The sequence below is a fragment of the Poecilia mexicana genome, unplaced genomic scaffold, assembly GCF_051168715.1.
Source record: "Poecilia mexicana isolate PSO_F unplaced genomic scaffold, ASM5116871v1 scaffold_17, whole genome shotgun sequence".
Lineage (NCBI taxonomy): Eukaryota > Metazoa > Chordata > Actinopteri > Cyprinodontiformes > Poeciliidae > Poecilia > Poecilia mexicana.
In genome coordinates, this window is record NW_028263386.1 from 8,324,702 (window position 1) to 8,349,164 (window position 24,463).

The 24,463-nt window shown below is 39.1% G+C and overlaps 1 protein-coding gene across 1 annotated transcript in view; it reads right to left on the bottom strand.

Moving 5' to 3' along the window:
* Positions 1-24,463, bottom strand: part of LOC106925803 (collagen alpha-1(XI) chain-like) — a 92,590-nt gene that overhangs the window by 22,724 nt on the left and 45,403 nt on the right. Inside the window, exons 21-42 of the mRNA XM_015000304.2 lie at positions 23,223-23,276; positions 23,077-23,121; positions 19,891-19,944; positions 19,054-19,098; positions 18,710-18,763; positions 18,572-18,616; positions 17,037-17,090; positions 16,920-16,964; positions 16,107-16,160; positions 15,877-15,984; positions 14,742-14,795; positions 12,159-12,212; positions 10,106-10,150; positions 9,813-9,866; positions 9,497-9,541; positions 7,612-7,665; positions 7,431-7,484; positions 6,665-6,718; positions 6,184-6,291; positions 5,743-5,832; positions 3,607-3,660; positions 99-206 (exon numbers count right to left, since the gene is read on the bottom strand). Coding sequence (XP_014855790.2) covers positions 99-206; positions 3,607-3,660; positions 5,743-5,832; positions 6,184-6,291; positions 6,665-6,718; positions 7,431-7,484; positions 7,612-7,665; positions 9,497-9,541; positions 9,813-9,866; positions 10,106-10,150; positions 12,159-12,212; positions 14,742-14,795; positions 15,877-15,984; positions 16,107-16,160; positions 16,920-16,964; positions 17,037-17,090; positions 18,572-18,616; positions 18,710-18,763; positions 19,054-19,098; positions 19,891-19,944; positions 23,077-23,121; positions 23,223-23,276 — 1,332 coding nt within the window. The remainder of the gene's footprint in view (positions 1-98; positions 207-3,606; positions 3,661-5,742; positions 5,833-6,183; positions 6,292-6,664; positions 6,719-7,430; positions 7,485-7,611; positions 7,666-9,496; positions 9,542-9,812; positions 9,867-10,105; positions 10,151-12,158; positions 12,213-14,741; positions 14,796-15,876; positions 15,985-16,106; positions 16,161-16,919; positions 16,965-17,036; positions 17,091-18,571; positions 18,617-18,709; positions 18,764-19,053; positions 19,099-19,890; positions 19,945-23,076; positions 23,122-23,222; positions 23,277-24,463) is intronic.

The following is a 24,463-nucleotide window of genomic DNA, read 5'->3' on the forward strand; positions in this document are numbered from 1 at the left end:
TTTGTTACAATCATTTGATGACACCATGGAAACTTTAGAGTTTGGGAAACAGTTTTATAAGAAAAAAACAAAAAAAAAAACAAGCTAGGAAAACTCACAGGGGATCCCTTTTCTCCAGCAGGGCCTGGTGGTCCTTGTGGGCCGTTGCGTCCTGTCTGACCAATAGGACCTCCGGGACCAGCAGGGCCTCTCTCACCAGGGGAACCCTGTTGTCAAACACCAGCCAGATAATACTGCATTAAATCCTTCAACCTTAAAAGAAGCTAAACACACCGGGGGAATCTGCTGGATATTTTCTTGAATCAGGGGCTTCCGTAGTTGAAAAAATGTTCAACATTTGCTGAGATGTGTGTTTAACAAACAAAAAAACTTAAACAAGATGTTCAACTAGTTGTTGAAGTGCACGTATTGATAGCTGTTAAGTCAAATTCAAACTGAAAAAATAGTTTGCGAGGCTATCATTAATACATTTTATATACCATAAAACCAAGACAAAGTATAAGCTGATATTTCCTACATAAAGTATCTCTAAGCATAGAGTCAAAATGATCAAAATAGTATAACCAACATGACATTTATACACTCAGTTGAATATTGACCAGACTGACAGCCTTCAGCTGTTATCTGACTGAAAGCAGACCTCCACAGTGAGCTTATTATGTAAGCAGTGGTCACACTTATCCCACACCAGTCATGTCTCTTCCTGACTTTTCCCTGGTTGGTGATTGCCTCCGTGTACGAGGCCCTAAATCACACATATTATTGATCAGAGCGTCATCATGACACCCTCCCGCTAAGGGAGGGTTTTGAGCAAGCTTCTAACAAAACGAACACAATGAAATTTGATTTGCATGTGTTCGGGGCCAAAACTATGACCTGATTCCCACTCACTAAATCGGCTGCTGATGCGAGCCGCCACCTGGCACTCATATGCCTGGCCCATTTCATGACAGCCATTTTCTGGTGACACACATACAACAGCTCCAAACTGTCATCCCAAAGCTGCCAACCTACCCACCAGGCCTCACACACAAGCCTCTACGATAGTTTGTTTGATTCAACGCATTTCACTAGTTTTCTTAATGTTTCTCGTTTTTTTTCTTCTCGTTGTTTTCCTCCAACACATTCGGCCAGAAACGGACAAGATGCGCCACTTGTGGAACTAATTTTTGTTTTTGCGCCGATGTTTCACTTTCACTTTCTGCTAGACACATACAAGCCTTTAAAAAAGACAAGGGAAAAGCAACACACACACACACACGCACGCACACACACACACACACGCACACACACACGCACACACACACACACACACACACACCACACTTAGATCCCCAATGCACAACAGCAGCTGGATCAGTGGCAGGAAATCGATAGAGGGAAATATCAGATCTGCTGTGTGCATGCACATTACATACTGGTCACTTTTTCCTATTACAACAATGCTACCAAGTTAGTATTTCACCTGTGTTCTCTCTATGACTCACTTTCAGGCCAATTTAGGAAAACCACCTCTCTTTGCAGTGGAAATTGCTTTTCTCGTTCAGTGAAATTCTCCTCTTCTCACTTTCACAATCTTTCATGCCTGCTATGCATATCCGCTGTCATCTACACTGCTGTTGCTCTGCTGCTGGTGAGCAGCGGGGCAATTATCGGGAACCTGGGCTTAACGCTTCAACAAAGTGACAGACAGTTCAAAGCTGCCCGTCAATCAGATTATGCACAGCATCTCAGCTCCTGAGGCTTTTGTTGCCCATATCTCTAACTGAGGGGCCAGAGACAAAAGGCAGGAAGAAAAAAAAAAAAGAAAAAAAAAAGTTTCATTTATTTATGAATTGCTCTGTCACCCCTGCTTCCCTTTCATGGTCATAAACTGCAGTATGACAGGAGCATACATGATTTTCCGTGCTGCATGATGTAGAGTAATTGTAACCATGATATGTGAAATGACTTCCATTAAAATTTCACTCAACTGATTTAGGATGGACATTTTTATATCCCTTCAGATTAACTTTCAACAAATTGGGATTCTATGTGATAGACCACAAAGATACATCAGATACATCTTTAAATAATGCCATTCTTCTTGCCACTTTTCTATAAATGTCAGATTTATGACAGCTAATATTTGCCCTTCGAAAAGACACTCCACCCTGAGCAGTAGGTCTCTGCAGCAGGGTCACCATGGACCTGCTGGCTGCTCCTCAGATTAATGCTCTCAGTTTTTCTCCCATTTCCCAGTCATGCACAACTTTGTGTTGATCTATTATACAAAATTCCAAGAAAATGCATAAATGAAGTTTGCTATTGCAGAGTAACAAAATGCGAAAAAGTATAAGGAGTATGAATACTTTTAAAAGGCAGACTAAATTAACCCTTTGATGCATAGTGGTCACTACAGTGGACAGCTGTCTAAAAGCCATTTTCTTGTGCTTCTTGTGGATTTTTATGTTATAAATGCACACAGACCACTGAAGTGGACACTAATGCATCATAAAATACACTATCAACTGCTGGTCATCAGCTGGAAATGCAAGAAATTATTTTTGTTAAATCCACTATGGCCGACAGACTAAAAAGCATGCCGACCGAACCGGTCCCGCATTCTACTGTAGACGACTCTAGCAAGTAAAAAACAATATTGTGACATCAGATAACCCCTAAAGAACAATACTACTGAAGTATTTTTTCAAATAACAACTTTGTACTTGGAGAAAATTACAATTGATCACCTAAAAAAATAAACAAATTAAATAAAAAATCTTTTACAAATCTTATTTCCTATCTTTCTTTATGCCTTAAGAAAATAAAAAAATAAAAAATTGGAAAAAAATCCTGACACAAAGGATCATAATTCATTCATGCATGAAAGGGTTAAGATAATTTAACTAAAATAGTTATTGTTGACCAAACTAAACAAAACAGTTCGGAGATTAGAAGCATATCACCTCCATCTGTGCAACAACAGTTGCTATAGGAACTGTTAAGTGCGTGTGCGGAGAACATCCATGATCAGTCAAGCAACAGGGATGAGACTAGCTGCTCTTCGATTAGCCACTTAAGCAGTAATTAGGTTGTATTTCAGTGAAAAAACACAACAAATCAGGCAGCCTTTTGTCAAGCTGTGGTTTACGTATTTCTCAGGTTCTTTAATTTTACCAGCTGCAGTATTTTATAAATCAGGAGAGTTTGCCTAGCTCTGGGCAAGATCAATACATCTAAAGAAAAAAAACTGAAAGAAAATAAAGTTGAATAACTTGGACTAATGAAAACGTCTTGAGAATAGTCACTTTTAATAAAAGATCAATATTTTTCTTGCTATGACTATAAAACATACAAACAGAGAAGAAAGAGGTTGGGATAGGAATGCTAAACACCAAATAGAAAACCTCCTCATATCCCACGATAAAATTTTAATCCAATCACTCCACTGTACTCCGTCCAGCCATTCTCTGTGCTGCAGTTTTCATTGCATGCACTGCTGAATGACTAGAGAATGGGGCTGCGCGGAGCACGAGCGGCTCAATTATCCAAAAGCACGAGTCACTTTTCCTCGCAATCTCTGTGGCTAGAGAGATGAGGTAACCATAGTAACTGGCTACTTACGATGGGGCCGGGGGGACCCTGAGGTCCTTCTCCTCCCTTTAAGCCACCTGGACCCTGAAAAGAGAGGGAAGAGAGAAGGTTAGATATCACTCACTGTGAACCACCACTCAAAGCTGTTCCAAGGCTGTCAATTGTAGCTGTCCAAAAGCTCTCTAAAAACTTTGAGCATGTACTTTTGTGTGTCCATACGTGCATTTGTATAGAGCTGAAGGGACTTCAGTGTGGAGAAATAGGATAAAAACAGACAAAAGTTACTGATATTCTTTTTTCTGTGTTGAGAGCCAAGAATCAGTGGGCCTGTTGGTGAAGATATTGTTATTTATTGCATTAAACAATTATTTATTTATTGATTATCACCAGCTTATTGTAGATACTCTTAAAACAACAAAAAAAGCTTTATGTGTTTGGTCCTTGAACCAATATCAACACACTGCAAATCACACAAATTAAAATAATTTTAAAAAAGCTCATAATTACAATTTTGTATTTTTGTGAAAGAATAGTGAAAAGAATAATTTCTCTCCAATAATTATTATTCCAGTGTTTGAATGTGTGAATGACTGAACGTAGAGTGAAGTGTTATGAGGTCCTCTGAACTTGATAAAGTTCTATACAAGTACAGGCCATTTACCATTCAGTTACCCTTCACTGTTTTAAAAAAAAATCACTGTCAGTTTCCTGTATAACACAGATTAAAAATATTTTAAATAGGAAATAAATGAAATACACAGGTTTGGTCAGATGTATCCCATACACTTATCATGGACCTGGATGCCTTTCTCTTTTTGGAAACTGATATTTTTTTTTAGCTAAAACCCAAGCTTCTCGTATAAAAATGCTAATTACTGACAACAAAAGCAAACACTTGTGCCTTTCATTGCTCAATATGTTTACGCTGCAAATCAGTTTCCTATTAAAATGCATGTTGTTTATTAAATCATTATGCACCCTGGCTTTCAAAAGTATTACATTATCAATGCAATGGGAGTCACCGCTTGAGCTTAAAAGGAACCAGAAGAATAAGAAGCGATGACAAGTTTTAAAACCCCACTGCGAGTCCCAGGTTGAGGCATGGCCCATTTATCTCCTGCCTCTTGTCACCTCGTCAAGTTCCCGGTCCTTGAATGGCAATGGCTGTGGTGATTCACAGCACAGAAGGGGTCTGGGGCTGCATATGGAAAACAGACTTTTATTATAATGGCTAATTTACAGGTTCCAGCAGAGCCAGGGGCTGTGGTGGCTGCCAAGCAGGCGCTGCCACTGGCTGGCTTGAATGATTCTCCACAGTGTAGTAAGGGACTATAATGCGTATTTGTTTTATATGTGCGCCCACGTCGACACGCCGGGTCCTTCTGGGTTTTCTGTATCTGGATGGGATCAGTCTAAGAAGCCGAAAGAGCGCGCATGTGTTTGCTCACATATTATGTTTGTGCTTCCATTATTAAAAGAAAGTCATCTTTCTGCTCACATGGGACCAACACACCGGCTGTAATAAGTCTGCTCTGTGCTGTCGTGTGCGCCCTTAATGGTCAGCCTTGGAATGAGGTTCGGCCACACGCTCCCCTAAGCTGATCCTGAGTCAGCCTCTAATAGCCATCTGCTCTCACCTTGAACTTTTTCTCGCTCACACCCACTGCTTCTGAGAATCGGCACCGTTTTCTCCACACATGCGATGAAGAGTTGAAAAGTTGCAAAGGGTTTTAAACTGAAAGCGAGACACTGACTCACTATTTGTTTGGGAGCAGAACATGCCTCCTAAATGAGGAGGACTCTGGAACAACTTTAACTTTTTTAATGCATGGATTACTACCAAAAAAAAAAAAAAGTATGATTGCCCTAATTTTTTTCTAGCATAACTAACTTACCTTTGCTTTGTTACAACAAGCAAACTGTCTAACTGCTGAATGTAATGGCAGGGTGTGGGGGGGAAACAATTATATGCTATTTGTCTCGGTCCTCCATTAGTTCCATAAGCAAGTTCTGCACCTTTTATCCAGTTTACTCTCAGGCCTGACATTTGGTTTAACAGCAGGTTGTTAGCCTGGTAATTAGAGTAGGCTAAATTCAGCTGAAAATGGGGGTTAGCATGTGAAAATGTTTTTCTGTATAATTATGTAAAAAAAAAAAAAAAGTTACCATGGCTCCTGGGAGACCTCTTGCCCCTTGGAAACCTTTTAATCCAGGTGGTCCCACCTTGCCAGAATGACCTGAAGGACCTGGATCACCCTGGAGAAACGAAAAGAATACTCTTAACACCTGGCAGAGTATCAGGCAATTATTACCGTGAGGTCTTGAGGACAAAGGAGAGAAATTATGAAAGTTGTCTGATAATAGATTATAATGATTAATTAGTTCCCTATCTGGAAACAAAAGCAAGAGATTAAGAGGTAAAAAGATGAAAAACATTAATCATTTTTAGATGGAAAAAAAAAACAAACTTTCAGCTTCAATAGTTTGTCAAAGAACAAAACTGACCTTCCAGATGGACAAAAAACTAAAATGACTAACAATACTACAATTCCCTAAACTTTCTTATGAATTTTAGTAAATAAACATTTAATATTCATTCTTCATCACCTTTCCTCCTTCTTTTCCTGCAGCTCCAGGTAGACCTTGCTCTCCGGGTGGACCAGGAGACCCTGGGTGTCCTCGCTCTCCGCTTGGTCCTGTCTCTCCAGTTGGTCCCTATCAAGAGCAATGCAGGCGCATGTTTTCATATGTATATGAAATAATTGGTTTGCATTTTTGTAATCATATGTTGACGAATAAAGCAAATATAATTAACTTTGGGTGTGTATTTGTCCCAGATTTGATCTTGTAAACAGCTGTATAATTTTCTCCCATAAACGGATGAATAAAAAACATAATAATCTCAGCTTGTGCTTCCCAGTTTGAAAGAAACGATCAAGTTTGTGTGTGTGAAGCTTCTTAATTGTATCTGATTAAATATTTCCGTCATTGTCAATGGGTAAACTTTTGTGGTCGAAACATTTCTGCAAAAAACACGAACAACAACTAAACGTGGTTAACAAACACAGCAAAATTAGCTGCATATTACCTGAGGTCCAACCACCCCTCCAGGTCCCGGAGGGCCAGTCTTTCCTTGGAAACCCTGAGAAAGACAGATAGTTTTATACATGGATAGCTTGATAGTTTAATAGATCATTGGACATATAGTTTTATAGCTCAATAAGTTGACATCTTAACAGATCCATGGGAATATAGCTTGAAAGCGTGATCGATAAACGCCTTGGTAGCTTGATGGACAGATAACTTGATCGTTCATTGTTTGATCACTCCAGAGATGGCTTAACAGCTCAACAGCTTGATAAATTGCTGGACGGGTAGCTTGACAGGAAATACTTTTCCCATAGCTGAATAGTTACTTTTTTTCTTTTACATCTTAATGTTAGGATTTTGATTTAGGAACATTTATGATAGCTGGTGAGGTATTTACTAAATCCAATCTATATTATTCTATTTCAGTTCAGATAAAATAAGATCTGAAGTGATCAAAGGGAAAATAAATCCTTGTAAAAACAGTCAGAGCAAGTAAAAGAAAGTTTTATACGTTGTTTTTGTTAGAAAAACGTTATCAGAAAATTCAAAGCAAATGCCACAAGCTCCAGAACTGTTCGTTAATAAAAGTGGTTTGGGCAATACTGACATTAAGAACTATGTTTTTAATTAAACATTAAACACTCTCCATATATCACTTTGGATCCCCATCACTGATGCTACTCAGCTTCCAAGGCCAAAAGAAATGACATCCCATGTCAAAATGGCAAAAAAAAAAATGTTCACAAAGAAAGATTCCCGCTTACCGTTTCCCCCCTCTGTCCAGGATGTCCTGGCAGCCCGTCTTTCCCTGGTGGACCCTGGAGAGGAAACATTTGGACAGTTTTCAGAAATCAAGGTAGCAAGTTTATAAAACGAGGGTGTCAACATGGCTGTGAATAAAGCTCAGCTTTACAGCTCACAGGCAGTTTGACGGCAGCCACTTACATTAGGTCCTTTGGGTCCGGGTAAACCGACGGGTCCCTGAGGTCCTTGAGGTCCCTAATGGGAGAATTTGGGGAACAATAAGGCAAAGAAGCATAACTTAATGTGTGTGTCATTTTAAAGGGTTTTAACTGGAAGTTCATCTCATTTACTTATGATTGAAAATCAAACTCCCAATATCTCTTAGAGATTAAGGGCCTTTTCACATCTAACAAAGACCATACGACAACATAAAAATCATAAAAAAAACAAACAAGCCTTTTCTTTTAGAGTGCCTTATTGATGTTTTGCACGAAACTTCCTTTTTAGAATCGTGGGGCTTTATTACCAAGCTCACAGCATTTCTGGGGGCCGAAGCAGCAGTGGCAGTTTATCCATGGCATGTGGCCTGCAAGCACCAACATGCAGGTGCTGCCGCTTTGGCCCTGATCCAGGGCACCAACCTGATTATGTCCACACATTAGCAGGGCAGTACTCCAAGTAATTTTAGCCTTGTAGCTGTAGCTGATATGCTCATCGTGACTGGTGGGTTCTTTGGCTTCAAACAAAAGGAGCTAGCAGCTGAAACAAATAATCCATTCTCTCCATGCCGTTAAAAACAATCTCATAATCAGGTCCATCGCGCACAGAAATCTCTATGCGTTTGGCTCCCAATGGAGTAGGGAGGAAGAGAAGTGTGTGCTGGTTCGAAACGCACATCCACACTGTTTTCAGAGAGACCAAAGGTGGCTGTGAGTTTTCAGACAGCAGTATGCAAAATATATTAGACCAAATAACCCACCAGCTTAGAGTTGCCTTTGGTTAAGAATAACCGGAGCATTGATCAACATATTTGATGTACATTTGCTTGATAATTTTGATGATGGACTTAATAAAATGTTGTTTATTGCTTGTTTCATAATGGTTAAGTGTATTATGTTTTATAGTGTAAAACAAGGTAAGCTGCCTTGTTGCTTAAATATGCCATACAGAGCTTAACTTGACAATATCAAAGAGATGTTCTTAAAAGATGTAGTTAATAATAAGGAGTAAAGTGGTGGAGCAGGAGAAAAGACTCCAGGATTCACTTCCCTCTTGATGCAGTGCATCTGTGGCAGCACACCTGCATCCTCTGACAGTGTAGATGCAGAGGCCTTCCATACATAGACATATGAAAATCTCAAAGATCGCTGGGGAAAATCCTAGTTCTGACCCTCGCCAGGAAAACATCAGCTTATATGCTTTGTAGAGAAACACTTGATGTCGTAACTGCTTTCACATGAAAACAAGATCTATCAATGTTCGAACATTGCAGTCATGATCTATTGTAGAGAAAATATCACAAACCATGTGACTGTTTACGTCCTCTATAGCACTTATCCTTGCAGGATCACAGAGGGCCGGTGCCTTTCTCCAGCGGTCATTAGACAAGACGCGGGGTTTGATCAGGATAGGCTACCAGTCCATTAATGAGTAACATATTAAACATAACACAAATAACCATCCACAGACACACACACACACACACACACACACGCACGCACACACACACACACACACACACACACAGACATATCTGAAAACAATTTAGAGAGACCAATTAACCTGACAGTCATGTTTTTGAAATGTGGGAACCCAGAAAGAACCCAAGCACGTGCAGGGATACCATGAAGACTCAAATCAGAAAGACCCCAGGCCGGGATTCGAACCCAGGACCTTCTTGCTCCAAGGCAACAACGCTAACAACAGCAGCCCTGTGCAGCAAGTAATTTGAATGCAGCGAATACATTCAAATTGCCTTTGAGTCCCAATCCCAACCCAGTGCTCCTGGTGTCTTTTCACTCACTGCCTGTACAGAAACTCAATGAACAGAATACAAGTTACAGATGAAACAAAATTCAACACCAACCCGCTCTCCAGGTGGGCCTGGAGGTCCGTCGCTGCCTGAGGTGCCCTGTGGAGAAAGGAAATCCACAGAGAAAGGGGATGAACTTTCTCAGAACTGACAGACTATAAAATATGAATAATATCGTATTGAAGCAGTGATACTCAGGTTACAAAGTGATCCGCATGCATGCGTATGCTTAACAACGTTAAAAGACTGTGATTAACAACAGATACATCAGATAAATGTTCGCAGTGAAAATACAATTTATTGATTTGTTGTTCGTACTTGTTTAGCATCAAAACCATGGAAGCTGTTGAAAGTCTGCCTGTGTTCTTACCTTTGCGCCTGGCTTTCCAGTCGGTCCTCTCGCTCCCCGTCCCCCACGCGGACCCTGTATTCGTTGTAAATTTATGATTAGGTGAAAACGAGGCAGTAAAGGCATGAAGACCAGGAGCGAGCGCCTTTGCTATTTTTACAATCTCTCAACAACTTGCCACCAGGGGCACACGTCCTGAAAACACACACTCAGAACTTGTACACAGCTAAACAATGCTGATACGTTGATATTTATCCTATAAATAATATATGTAAAGGGCTTTTGCTCAATTATCAGACAAATGAGATGCTTACTGTCGGTCCACGCTGCCCTCGAGGGCCTGACTTGCCAGCGGTTCCCTGAAAATAAAATACAAAATCAACAAAATCCTACACTGTAACATCAACAAGTTTTTTTTGTTTGTTTTTTTTCTGAAGTTTTCTCTTCAGAAGTTTAAGCAGAGCAAGCTCTGTGTTTTAGATTACAGAATACACTTTAACACCAGACAGGGACAGCTGCTACGGGAGTCTTTGTCACAGATTAAATAGAATCATCTAGGAATCTTTGGACAAAAAATAAATAATCAAAGTGCTGTGATAAGCGGTTACCCAGAGGCACTTGACAGCTTGAACTACCTGTCAGCTCAAGCGTTCTGAGGCCACGCGTGTCTGGCTCTCTGTGTGCGAGGGAACCCAGATGAGCTTGTCTTGTCGATAACAACCCCAATCCTTCAACATTTCTCACTGTCATCCCTTCAACTGTAACCCTTTTTCGCCGGGGTGACTCAACAGCTTTCTTTAAACAGCAGAATAAAGTTGTCACTCCACCCCTCAAAAGTTTCATCTCCATTGCAAACTTTCACCAGGTCCTTCCTGGAGCCCTTCCACACATATAAGGTTCAACATTTCCACAATTATCTTCCTTATTTAAGCGATTAATAGAGTTCCTGGCCATTAAAATTTCAAATTACATGCTGTTACAATTTCTTTTCTGGAGTTTTTTGATCATTTTCGACATTTTATGGAGTAAAGTGTGATAAAGGGCAATTTCATTTCTTTTTTGCTATCTGAACTGAAACTAATTAGTTCTATTTTTTAAAAAACTAATTAGTTCTATTTCAAAATCGATGACTCTAATGATTTGTAAATATGAAACTGAGTATATCACACAAAATTTAGATCACAAAAATCTAGTTGTGATGTGGCAATGCAAGGAAATAGGAACCCAAAAGTTTCGGGTACGACTCTGACTGCAAGAAATTTGACAAAAACCTTGCATAGTCCATTGTTCATTGATCTTTAATTAATGCACAATGAGCAGGATGGCAAGCAGGATGCTAGAAAAATAACCTATTAGAGAAGTGCAGCAAAGAGAAAGTTCCCACAACAACCACTGGACAGAGGCGCAAAAAGTGGGTATGCAGCGTATGCAACGCATAGGGGCGCAGCACCAGAGGGGGCGCCAAAACCCCGTCTGGAGGGGGCGACGCACCGATTATGTTTTCCCATACAGTTCAGCGCGCCTCACGCTCCTTCACCTCTCGTCCATAACGAGGTACATGTAGCGAGTTTTACACTCCACGTAGCGTCGCCTCTGGGGGGGGGGGTTGAGCGTCGGTCCTTAACCCTGAAGTTCTGTCCCTCGGGGGGGAGGGGGGGCGCCGATTTATGTTTTCGCATCCACCTGAATAATGTGCAGTTGCGCCACTGCCACTGGACATCATCTCTATCCACAGATACTGTTTGGGGGGCATACCTGGAAAAAAAAACTTTGTTCTATCTTCTTAAAAGTGGAGATTGCTAAATTCTACTGAGACTGTAGCTTTGTGGAAGCAAACATTCACAGCTTCTTTGATGAATAACAAAGGAGGAATACGGAAAAAATGCTGCAAGCCCACTAGTAAGTAGTGCAGGACCTGTGATGCCATGAGCCTGATTTCTTTCCCAAAGACCTCGGGAACATGGTCAGAGTGCATGGTTTCATGACTCTTTGAAATGCCACAAGATTATAAATACGAATCTTGTGGACTCATTCAATAAAATAAACACGGGTTATCACTCTAAATCAACCCGAAAAGTGGTTAACCAGACCCAGAATCAACCTTTTTCCACGGTCGTCTCAGTCTCCAGAAATGATTCTCACAGAAAACCGTTTGGATTAGCTAAAAACAGCAGAACACACTTCTGGACCCTGGAAGCTTTATGATCTAACAGGAGCATCTATAGTTATTTTAAAGTTTTTATCAGTGGTAGACGAAGCTGTACATTATTTATCTCTGTAAGACCCCTGTTGACTCTGTGTCTCCATATTCAGAGAACCTAAACCCAGATTGAAACAGCTTAATGCTACTGATGCAGTTCTGCTTACCCTTGCTCCTTTTTCACCGTTTGCTCCAGGGAATCCATTGAAGCCATTCGAGCCCTGAAATTTAAGACGAGAAAAAATTATGATGAATTTTAGAAATAAAAAATTTTACTGAGTTGTTCATGTTCAAAGAATTCCTCACAAGAAGGCGATAAAAGAGAAACACAGGAGATGCCTGCAAAGCTAGACAGGTTGGTGCTTTGATTTTTTTCATAAAAAACAGAGCTCTTTCTTTTTGAGATTTTTTTTGGAAGTAGTAAATAGGGTGGAGAAATGGGGGAAACATGGAGCAAATGGCCTGAGACCGGGAATCAAAACCAAGACAACCATGTTGAGGACGACGGCTTCTGCACATGGTGAGCATGATCTACCAACTGGCCCAAAAACCAAGCTCTTTCAAAGGTGACGAAAAGGAACAGTCACAGGTTAGATTGTTAGGATGAATGAGAGGCATACGGTAAAGAGAAGAAACGAGACGGTGGGTGCAAATAGAGACAAAGTAAAGGAAAACAGTAGATCCACTTTGATAACTATCAGCAATTTAGTGACTGAGCTTTTTAGAGGCTGTGCTCCCTGATAGTGGTAATGGTGCCGGTCAAACAAATACTTGGCGAGTAATTACTGTTTGCCTAATAACGAGAGAACCAAGCAGGTCATGAATATAACCTCACTTTATGCTGAATTAGGCAGCATAACCAATCTAGACTAAATATGCCTTTGCCTCGGCTGAAACCCAAGGTCATATGGTGTGATTTGGGTCCAAAAAATAAATAAATTCAGGCAGCATTCATAGTGCTCATTATCCTTCATGTGCATATGTGTATTAAGCCTAATACTGTGCAGAATAGGCAAGGACACAACAACTGAGTTACAAGGACAGAGTTGTAGGAGGTAACACAGCAGAAAAAAAAAACAAATCTGTTGTGCGAAATTTATTTTCCACAGCGTTGCAGTTACAGTAAACTGAAAAGAGGAGTGCCACTGGACGGGCACGACTTGCAAAGCGGAGATAAGACAGTCCGCTGAAGCTTTTGCAAATGGCATCCACAATTAACGATGTGGAAAAGCTGTTAGCAGAGAGCGATGGGCTGTAGCAGCCAAAAACACAGACAGTGGAGGAATTCCAGAGCGAGCTGATTGAGGGCAGATAAAGGCTGATGCCCGGCCAAGACTGTGACCCTGAAGCTACTCATGAGGACAATGTGACATTTCATAACAGAGATGGTACTTTATGATGTAAATGTGGAGGGTTCCCCCCCACCCCCCGAGTAACTTTCCCCAGTCTACAAAGTTTAATTGAAAGAACTTTGTCTATAAAGGAATCCCAGTTACAAAAAGCTGAACAGATTTTTTGAAGTAGGAGAGTACGTCAAAAATTTTTTATGATGGAAATTACCTTTTTTATATTCAAATCAAGGCAAAAGAGACAAACCTGTACTCTTTATCCATGACCACATGCAGGGAGCAGCTACTGGCTCTCGGACGGTTTGATCATACCAACCATTTAGAAACTTTGCAGACAGCTTGCAATTGTTAAAAAAATTGCTATCACCATGTAGATTTTTTATGAGCAGATGTTGCACTACTTTAATGGTCAAGAATTAATCCTTTAATTTTAAGAGTAAAAGTAAAGTCTTTGGCATTATGAGACTAAATTGCTCCATCAATAATAATACAATTCACCCCAATCCCCTCCAAAAAATAAAAAATAAAATAAAACATTTGTTGCTAATTGTTGGGTAACCGATTAGAAATATAATTTCTTGTATATAATCAGCTCAGGTTTTGCTGACTTTCAGGCAGAGCTGGAGATTTGCCGATCTCGATGTTGTGAGAGCAGGTTCTATCAGCGCCAAGATGTCAGTGCTTACGGCAGCAAAGAGGAAGCAGCTGCAGCAGCACATCCAGATAGTGGAGCAGTAGCAATATGGTCAGGGCTAGAGTGCAAGCAGAGCCAGATTTTTAGATAATGGCTTAGGTCTAAGAAGAGGGACAGCTGATGACTAAAGCAGATGACCATGCCAGTTAGGATTTCCTGTAAAGAGTCATGGAGGGTGTGCAGTCGGCGTCTGCTTAGGTTTGTGGGTCAGAGCATTTAGTCAGCAGGTTTTAGAAAGGCGTGTGAGAGGAGGGTAGGTGCTGAGCAGGAAAGAAAAGGTTATCGTAATACTTTTGTAATCTGTTTGAATTTGGCTAATTATCTTCAGCTTTTAAACCACTGTGACTTCAATGTGCTATACTTCTAACAATTACTTGCGTAACTTTTTTCATGCAACCAGATATGCTCATGGTCTTAGATGGTCGTATTTGTAGCTAACTGTGTATATAAAGACCTTGAGTTTCGAGTGCCAACATCTGTTTCTGTGTAACTTGCAGATCCACCTGGAAGAAACTGCTTCAAATCCCACTCAGAGGCTGCAGTGGGCTCCGTGGTTGTACAGTTTTAATAAACTACAGAAAGTGAACTTTGATAATTAAACCAAAGATCTTGGTAAACAAATGATCTCCAACTACATGACTTATTTTTTATGACTATCGTGTCTCCCTCACTTATCCAAGAGATTTGATATTGTTCCCATTACCCACCTTTGGGCCTTGTCTTCCAGGGTATCCAGGCAATCCAGGGACTCCAAGTTTTCCCTGAAGACAAATTTAAAAAAAAGAAAAAAATGAACCAGAAGCTAATAATTTTCTGCTATCATAGACCTTATTGGCTGTAGCATTTAAGACATAATTCAAAATCCACAGAGGGACAGGAAATAAAACTTTATTTACATGTAACCTTTGCTTTTGAAGGTGAAAAAGTTCTTAATATTACATTTATGCAAATTACATCAGGCAGTAACATGGAACTATATTTATCTTATGCAATCTACCACCTAATGAAGTCTCCTCAAACTGAAAACATTGTTCACATGTACAGTTATTAAATGTTTTAAGTCTCAGAAATGCACATGTCAAGAGAGGAGAGACGTAAACTGAACTCATTCTAATCAATATGTGACGATAAGGCGATTGCCAGAGGATTCAGTTTGGTCATTACTCATCCCAGGAAGTTAAAATTGCATTAAATGCACAAATGCATGCAGCTTCACCCACGGTCATTACTGCAATAACGGGAAATACAGGATAGATCAAAGGACTAAAAAGATGTTTTAGCACCACATAAATATGCTGCTTGTTTTTTTACACGATGAGCTTGCAAGTACCACAGCTCTCCCTGGTGCAACTTCTAATATTTTAATCAAAAGTTTGGCTTTTGATTAAAATAAATGTTTAAAAGAAAATCTGCCCATTAGGACAGTTTTTTAAACGGTGGCCGTAGTTAAAATATGAGCATGCTTTTCCTCTTAAAACAACATTGATTCTGTTTAAAAACATCAGCTGATAAATTTTTTTTACAAAGAATCTATTTGCTACTAATACATAAACAATTTGACTAATGAAACCACATTAGTTGATATTTGGGACTATGAACTTAGTTCAGAATATTTGAAAATAAAATTTCAACACAGCAAAAATGAACTAGAACTTGATAAGGGTAATTTGGCACAACACTGTTCAAAACTATAGAACTTTAATAAAAGACTATGACTGGATCATATAGCTAAAGAGAACGGCAAATTGTGTTTTGAAAAATCATTAATTAAAATTTAAAGTTTACTTAACTATATTTACATAAAGAATAAATTTGCAGCCTTCGAAAGCACTGACTATTTACCTTCTCTCCTGCTAAACCCATGGGTCCAGCCTCTCCACCTGGTCCTGATTTGCCCTTTGGCCCTTCAGGTCCATCTTCTCCTCTGGGTCCTTGCACACCACCCTCACCCTGAATAAAGACGTAATAATGACAACTGTTTTATATGTCACATGTTTTTTTTTGTTTTGTTTCTATGCTTTATATGTCTTCAGCTGTGAAGACTGGTCTTCTCTTTAGAACTGATGACCCACCTTGTCCCCCTTGATGCCCATGTCCCCTTTGAAACCAGGGAATCCATCCTCTCCCTGGTGGTGAAAGAGTTATTAGTTATTAGAGCCACGGCAGGACCAGTTCCTTATACCAACATCTGTTGCAGCAAAACGTTATTAAACAAACACATTTAATAAATAAATCTGTTGTTTTAAGAGAAAGGAATCCTGTTGATGAAAGTAAAACTGAAATACAGGCGTTAGAGGTTTACATCTTCTTCAAAAAAGAAGAACAGTGACATCTAGTGGTCATTTATGAGAAGCTCTGATGAGCTTATTGCTGGCTTGTCTTCTGCTGTCTGTTTTGCTCTGCTGACATCTGGTGGTTTGAGTTAAGAATTGCATTTTTAAATTTCTTTCTTTTCCATTTCAAAATTGTTTCCTTTTGATAATAAAATGAAATAAAATAACACTTGTTTTGAAACTATCATCATCCCAGATTGACATCAAATTACAGGACGCTTATATAGTATGTGCTCACTTTGTTTTTAATAATTATGCTGCTGGGGTACCCTAATAGTTTGCTGCTAATAAGTACTATTACCCAGTGGTAACAACTAAATATAGTAAGTCACTGAAACCACATCTCAATATTATTCCAGCCTGGTGATTCACACTCCATTGCAGCTCAATGTTATGAGGACCTGAGTACTAGTCCGATAGGCCTTTAAGAAGTTTTTCTCTTGCCAGAATAAAAGGAAGCCCCATTTGAGGAAGAACTGCAACTCTGAGGGGGGGCATTTTCAGAGGACTGACATTTGTCAGCCATGTTGAGGAGGTTGGAGAGGAGTTTACCTTTTCTCCTTTGTCTCCTCTGACGCCTCGAACTCCCTCAGCGCCCTGCAGGATGTGGGCGAATACAGTCAGAGTAATGTTCACAAAATGGTCCACAACTATTTTTTTTTCGCTTACTTTTACACCACGGGGACCAGGATAGCCGATAGATCCTATTGGACCTGGAAAACCCTGCAATTTAAAAACAAACACTAAATGTTCAGTATTCCATTGCATTCTTGATCATTTTGATGATTTTTTTTTTGCACATATGCAAGGCAGATCGATAGAATAGATGAATTTTAGTACCTTAAAATGTCAGTGAGAAGTTATTTTAAGTGTATTTAATATTTATTCAGAATTCAAAAGGTCAAACTCATATACTGATTTGTATTTCAAGTGTTTATTTCAGTCAGATTTAAAGACTATGGCTTACAGCTAATACAACCCTAAAATCAAGTATCTCAGGAAACTGAAGTATTACATAAGGACAATAAAAATAAAGTCCTTGAGGCCGACTATGACATGCACCTGTTTTTCATAGCTTGACATTTCCTTTTAACTGTATTTTCTGTGTTGTATTTGTTGCTGCCTCTTGGCCTGGGCTAGAAAAAGAGCTTTTTAATCTCAATGGATTTCATCCTGGTAAAAATACAGTTTAAATAACGTTTACTTGCTAAGTTATGGCCTGAATATTAAGACTGTTGTCCAGTGGACAGTGGACAACGACTCAAACTTCAATGATAAAGCGTCTGGCAGGTTACATGCCATGTTGAAGCATATTAACTGAAAGTTGAGAAGAAGGAAAAATTGTGGTTGAAAAGTACAAACACTTCAAACTTTCTTCTACTCATAAGCTTTAAGGGAGATGCTGATCCTGCGTACACTGCTAAAATACAAAGGCTGACTTAAACGATTGTTCTATCACTGAGCTTGATTGGTCAGCAAACTGGCATGACCTAAACCCTGTAGAGGATCTGTGGAGTCTTGCCATAAGGAGACACTGCAAACAAGCAGAAGGCCGCCTCTCAGTCGGCTGACACTTCTGTGAAATATGTGACTTTTATAGCTACACTGACCACTCAAAGCGCTTTACACCAGAGCCACTTTCAACCAATCAATACTCAGATCGGCAGGCAACTTGGGGTTAAGTGCTTTGGATGTGTTTATAAGTAATTGAATCATGAAAGACCTGAAATCAAAAAAATATTTCCAAAATAAAAGATGTTTAGTCTGCCCACTGAGCAACAGTTGTCCTAACAGTTTTATGTTGCTCTTATGTAATAGTCTAAACTTCTGACAAACTAAGCTTTGAATTTCCATTGGCTGCATGTCAAATGATCAAAATTAGCGGAACTAAATGGTTGAAATATATCACAGTATGTGCCGTGAAGTTAGTTTAGATTTGTAATCTGAATTTCAGAAATAAGGCATAATCTTATAGGGATGCACCTGTTCTTGCACTATTGTTGCACATTCAAATTATACTCACCATGTCCAAGAACTAGTGTGATAAAGTGCTTCGATAAAATGCTCTGGATAATGCTTTGTGAAGAATGTGTTAATACTTTTCTTCAAATTACCACTGTGCTTATCACACAGCAACAGCACATTTTGAACAAATTAGGCACTTTATTGAAAAATATAGATTACCAAAATATATTAAAACTTACCGTGGATCCTTTCTCTCCAGGAGGTCCTTCTTTCCCAGGGTGACCCTAGAGAAGCACATGTAACTGCTGATTAGGTGCCGATAAATATTTAACGTCAATAAGTGAAATATTAAAAAGGGATCGAAATCCACGGCTTACAGGAGGGCCATCAGCACCGGCAAGTCCAGCCAGACCTTGCTTCCCTTGAGGCCCCTACAAAGACAGAGTAATAAATACGGACGCAGTCAGTCAGACAGATATGCTAAACATATTGAAATACGTTTTCGAAACCGCAAACAAAATTCTCTCTGTCAGCCAAACTAAGCTCTGATGCCTATAAAATGTGTGATCTTGCGAGTGTTTCTGCCCTTAGAGGAGCAAGGTAAGGGCTTACAGCTCAGCCACAAATCTGCTCAACTACTTATCAAGTCTTGACTGAAACATACACTTATCAGCACTGTAGAGAAGGTCTAAGGAGGAACTTCAGTTCCCACTGTACTTACTTTTTCACCCGGAGGCCCAATTGGACCTTGAGGACCAATGAGACCCTGGTAGACAAAGAAAAGAAACATGTTATAAGAAGCACAGGGAACCAGTCCAGGTATGTTTTAGAAAGTTATAGTATAAATATCATTGGCTGGGATACAGTTACTCATCGTTTTACTGTTTAAAACATTTTGTTTTTAAAACTTCATGTTGCAGCCCAAAAACAAAGAGTTGAAACAGCTATTGACAAAGAGAAACTCTCCAGAGGTCCTGTGCTTTTGCATTAAAGTGTCTCTGGCTGTGAATAAGTTATGCATTCAACCTGCATTCCATCCCGCAGGTTCCCACTAATACTTTCCAAAGTAACGACGCCGTTCTGTTCACACTGTGATCGTCAGCAGGACTGAAAATTATACCTGGCAAAGGTCAGTCAGCACTGGCGTAAACACTAAAAGGCCCTGTTTCACATCAAATCTGACTCAAAAATGGAATTAGGTGTCTAATATGTGAACAATTTCTGCTGGATACTAGTGTTGTTGCTGCTTTTAGTAGGACAGAAACAAAGATTTACTCTTTTCTCATGTGAGATTTCTGCGACAGAGGGATAGTGGCTGGGCTGGGGGGAGTGCATCGAGAAAGAAAAATGTGGAAAGAGATTTTGATTTAAAAACCAGAAATGTGGGGGATCATTCAAGATTATACTGCTCCCTGTTGCACTGTCAATATGGGAAACTGGAAATAGAACGAAGAGAAAAAGAAGCAGAGCAAGGAGGAAGAGGAGTGAATGAGAAAGTATACATAAAAAGAGGGAGAAAGTGATTGAACAGGATTAATGTAAATAACTAAACACTCACATGAGGACCAGGCAGGCCTTGTTGCCCAGGAGGACCTGGCTCTCCTTGCGGACCCTTCACAGAACAGAATAAAACAATTCAGTTTATTTAATGCAGAGAACTCCTAACATTTCAGCAGCAGCCAAATAATGAAAGGATGAATTAAGAAACATAACTCCTCGTGGGGTGAAGAACAAGATATCTTGTTCTGTCATTAGTGTTGATATTTGGGTTCAGTAGGGATCCATTATCAGAGGGCAAACACACAGACAAAAACTGTAAATGTCCTTTTTCAAGCATGACATGGTGTTGGATTCAAACGTTCATAAAAGAACCGCAATGAAGATGTCTGTTCCAGCTGGTAGAGCTGAAAAACGTGCAAAGGAAAACTTCAGACAGTCAAAGCCACTAAGAATACGAACACAGTAGGTAAACGCAAGTGCCATAAAAAAGTATTTGTCTCCTTAAAGATTTCTTCGGTTTTTGCCTTTTCGTATTGAAATGTATTTTAAATACATCAAACAAATAGGAACTTGCTTCTATGCGAAATGCTTCCTAAGTGTAATAACTGGTTGTGCCACCCTTGTAGGCAACAACTGCCGTTAAGTATTTTTGTTACTGGCACTTATCTCTACATGATAGGTCAGAGGTCATGCCCCATTTTGACCCACTCTTTGAAGAAGTCGAACTCAGCCAAACATGAAAAGTCTGTTAAGATTATGCCAAAGTGAGCACACCAGCAAAGAGATGAACTTTGCAGGTGTGCTTCAGATTATTGTCCTACAGCACAAATATGGAGCTACTGAGCTTAAAGTAGCAAACTGACGGCTGGACATTTGCTTTTAGGACTGCAGCAAAATTCCCACTTCCATCAGTTAAAAAAAGCCGTTCAGGTCCAGATGAAGCTAGCAGCCCCAGACTATGACACTGCCACCACCAATCAGTATGTGTATTTTATTCTGAAATGCTTTGCTAAGGACACATACCTTCCATAACATAATTTCTGTTGCCTTGTCAGTCTGCAGAGTATTTTTACCAAAAGTCTTAAGGATAATCAAATAACTATCTCAAATTTTGCTCTTCCTGACTGAAGCAAATTACTGTTTCTCATCTGTACTTGAATTTCTTTAGACATGGCCATGATGAACTACTTTAAAAAGAAAAGAAAATAGGTCAATTTTGTGTTGTCAAGCACTGTGGGATTAATAAAGGAATATTTTATCTTATCTTATCTTATCTTATCTTATCTTATCTTATCTTATCTTATCTTATCTTATCTTATCTTATCTTATCTTATCTTATCTTATGAGCTATTAAGATGTTTCCTTATTCTACACATTTGGATTCTGAAACTGGATTAAAAAATGCTTAGTTGCAATTCAAACCTGATCTTAAAAGGAGGAAATTACTTTTTCCACAAAAGGTCAGATCTGTGACTGATTTTAGAGTTGTTTTACTTGAAACATGTAGGCATGACAAAGAAAAAACTAAGAAATATGTAAAAGGCCTGAAAATGTAATTTAATTGTAGTCAATTTTTTTTTGTTATTTGTAGACATTTTAGCCGAGAGAGGGATGAAGTCAGTTATGTAAAAGGCAAATAAATTTCAAGTCTGAAGTCAAATATGTGCAAGTCTGGAGTCCAGTGCTACACCTTGAATTTTAATTTGTAAAACACCCAGACTTCTGCTAGAAGTAAAAGATGAATAAGAATATCATCTCTGAGGATGACAATGACCTAAAGCACACATCACAATCAATATAAGAACGGCCTTTCCAAAAGATCCAAAAAGATTTGGAAAGTCCCAGCTGGATACCATACCTGAAACCGAGGCGGAAAAAAATGAGGTCATCTGGTCTGGAGTGGGCTGTGCACAGAAAATTTCCACACTATCTGACAGAGTAGGAGTGCTTTTGTAAAAAAAAAAAAAAGGCCTAATATAGTACAATCCAAAAATGACTGAATGCTGCAATAAAATCAAAAGGTGATTTAACAAAGCATTAGTTTAAGGGTGTTAACTCTTATACACCTACAATATTTATTTGATCTTTTAAGCTTTCAGTATTTTTCAACTGAGTTACTGACTTCATGCTATAACTAAGGTAGGGAAAGTTCAGAAATTACTTACTTTGGCTTAATGTTTTTTCATAAAACGCTGACATTTTAACTGGAGTCTGCAATTAACATGTCAGGGTTTCCTGTTCTTTAAAAATAACACTCTGTTTGGTCTAAGCTATTAAATGCTTTCAAGTCAGAAAGCTTAGCTCAGGATGAAGTTTTTAGTTGCTGGTGTCAAAATGTAAATACAAGCTTGAGCTCTTTGGTCATTTGAAATCAAAACTCTGTCTTAGTCTTATGACTGAAGCACACATTGTTACATTTTAGTTTAAGTGACAAATACTAAGAACATTTAAGTCAACTAAATCTATGGTAAATTTACGAAAATATAAACTGATGGAGGAAAATATGAAATAATGCTGCCGCATTATTTACATTAGTGATGGAGTTCTCAGTCTTGCAAGATTCAAGCAAGCATAGCAGGTTTAGGGCAGTTTTAAGCAATTTCCCCTTCTATTCTAGAATAGTCTATTCTATTCTATTCTATTCTATTCTATTCTATTCTATTCTATTCTATTCTATTCTATTCTATTCTTCTGACCACAAGTCAAAATTTAGATCTTTGTCCTCAAGTCCAAATACAAACTGTGATGAAGCTTTTTATGTTGCAGTTGAAACTTAATGTTAGACAGTAAGTAAAATAAGGTTATGCAATTCATAAAGTGTAAAAATATGATATACAATAATATAAGTTTTAGCTATTTTTGCAATAAGCAGACATGCAATATTTTTAGTTGAATCAGTTTTTATTCAGTTTTCATTTGAGAACATTACCGTTAAATTTTAATTTAAACCTTTAAAATGTTCGAATTTGTAATTTTATATTCTGTGAAAATCCCAGTAAAAGAACTGATGTAGGCAAGCTAAGCCACTGAACAGACTTTTTGTTTACCCTCAAAGTACAGTTAGAAAGTAAATGAAATAGGTTCTGCTGTCATCAACAGCTGAATCATGGCCTCCTCCCTTGCATTGTTGCACTGGAGTTAACGTTCACAGTCCTTCAGCAAAGTAAGCCTCACACAAACTAGATGCTGCAGAAAAAGTCAGACTTTCAACTTTTTAAACAAACACAACACAAACACTTCTCACCATGTTTCCTTTGGGACCAGCTTGACCATCCAGTCCAGAAAGACCCTAATGTGAACAGAATTGGTTGATGAAAATTGTTATTAAGAAAGAAGCAAATCATGCAGCATGGTATGACTCAGCTCAGAGCACAAACAAATCATATTTACAGGTTGTCCTGGAGGACCTGGGGACCCTCTGGGGCCAAGCAAACCTCTGGGGCCCTGTTTATAAAGAGAAAGAAACGATTTTTAAAAAGCAAACAAAAAAAAAATCCACCTCAACACAAGTTATTAAATGCAACATTTAAAAAAAAACAACAACAAAAAAAAAAACATCAAGGTAGTAAAACTGCCTGGCACTGAATTTAAATGTTGCTCTATGTGAAACACAAACCCCCATGTGGTCATAGATGGGCACTGCAGATGGAAAGCTAGTATGAAAGTTGTCCCTCCTTGTAAAACATAAAGACATTCATTTAATGTCAGCTAAAGTATTTTTGCTCTTTTACCTTCCTGCTAGTGTGTGATGAAACATGGTGCAACCGTTTCTCTAGAAGGACTCTGCTAATTTGGGTACAAGAGGGAGCAAATTTCTCATGCTACCGTTCACGGACCATTTACACAGCGCCTGGCAGCAGTGGAAACTTTCACACGGACATAAACAGAAAAAAAATAAATAAATAAAAATTCCAGTTCTATTTTTTATCTCTTATGCAGAAACTATTTATAACAAGTCTGAGATTAGAGAGGCAGTGCTCCCTAGAGTAAAGAAGGTTGGCAAGGCCATGAATTTAAAAAAAACTAAACTGAAAGGGATGAGAAGGTGACGTTCACCCTTTGATCTGAACTGATTAGGATTTTATGGATACAGGATTTTCTTATTCAGCCCCTTTTAACCTGACACCCTGACAGACTTTCAGAAATCAACTAGTTAGTAAGCCCACGACTGAAAGAGTGGCAAAAAGAAGGCCACAAGCCACGTTGTAGAAGAAGACGCTCTGATCAGATGAGACCCTAAAAGAACTTTGTTGCACAAGTCCAAAGCAATAAGTCAGGGGAAAACTAACACTGCACATCATCCAGGAGTAGGACAGCTGGTTGATGGGAAGATGGATGGAGCAAAATACAAGACAGTCCTGGAAGAAAATCTGATCGCTTTTCCAAAAGTGAGACTGGGGTGAAGGTTCAGCTTCCAAAGGGACGACACTAAGCATACAGTAAGAGCTACAAAGGAATGATTTGGATTAAAGGATATCTCATGTGTTAGAATGGCCCAGTTAAAGTCCAGACCTAAATATATTCGATAATTGTGACTAGGTTTGAAAACTCAGATGAACGGGCAGAAGTCTGAGCTGCTTTGTACGCAAAGATGGAAGAGACAAACCTTAAAAGACTTGGAGCGGAAATCG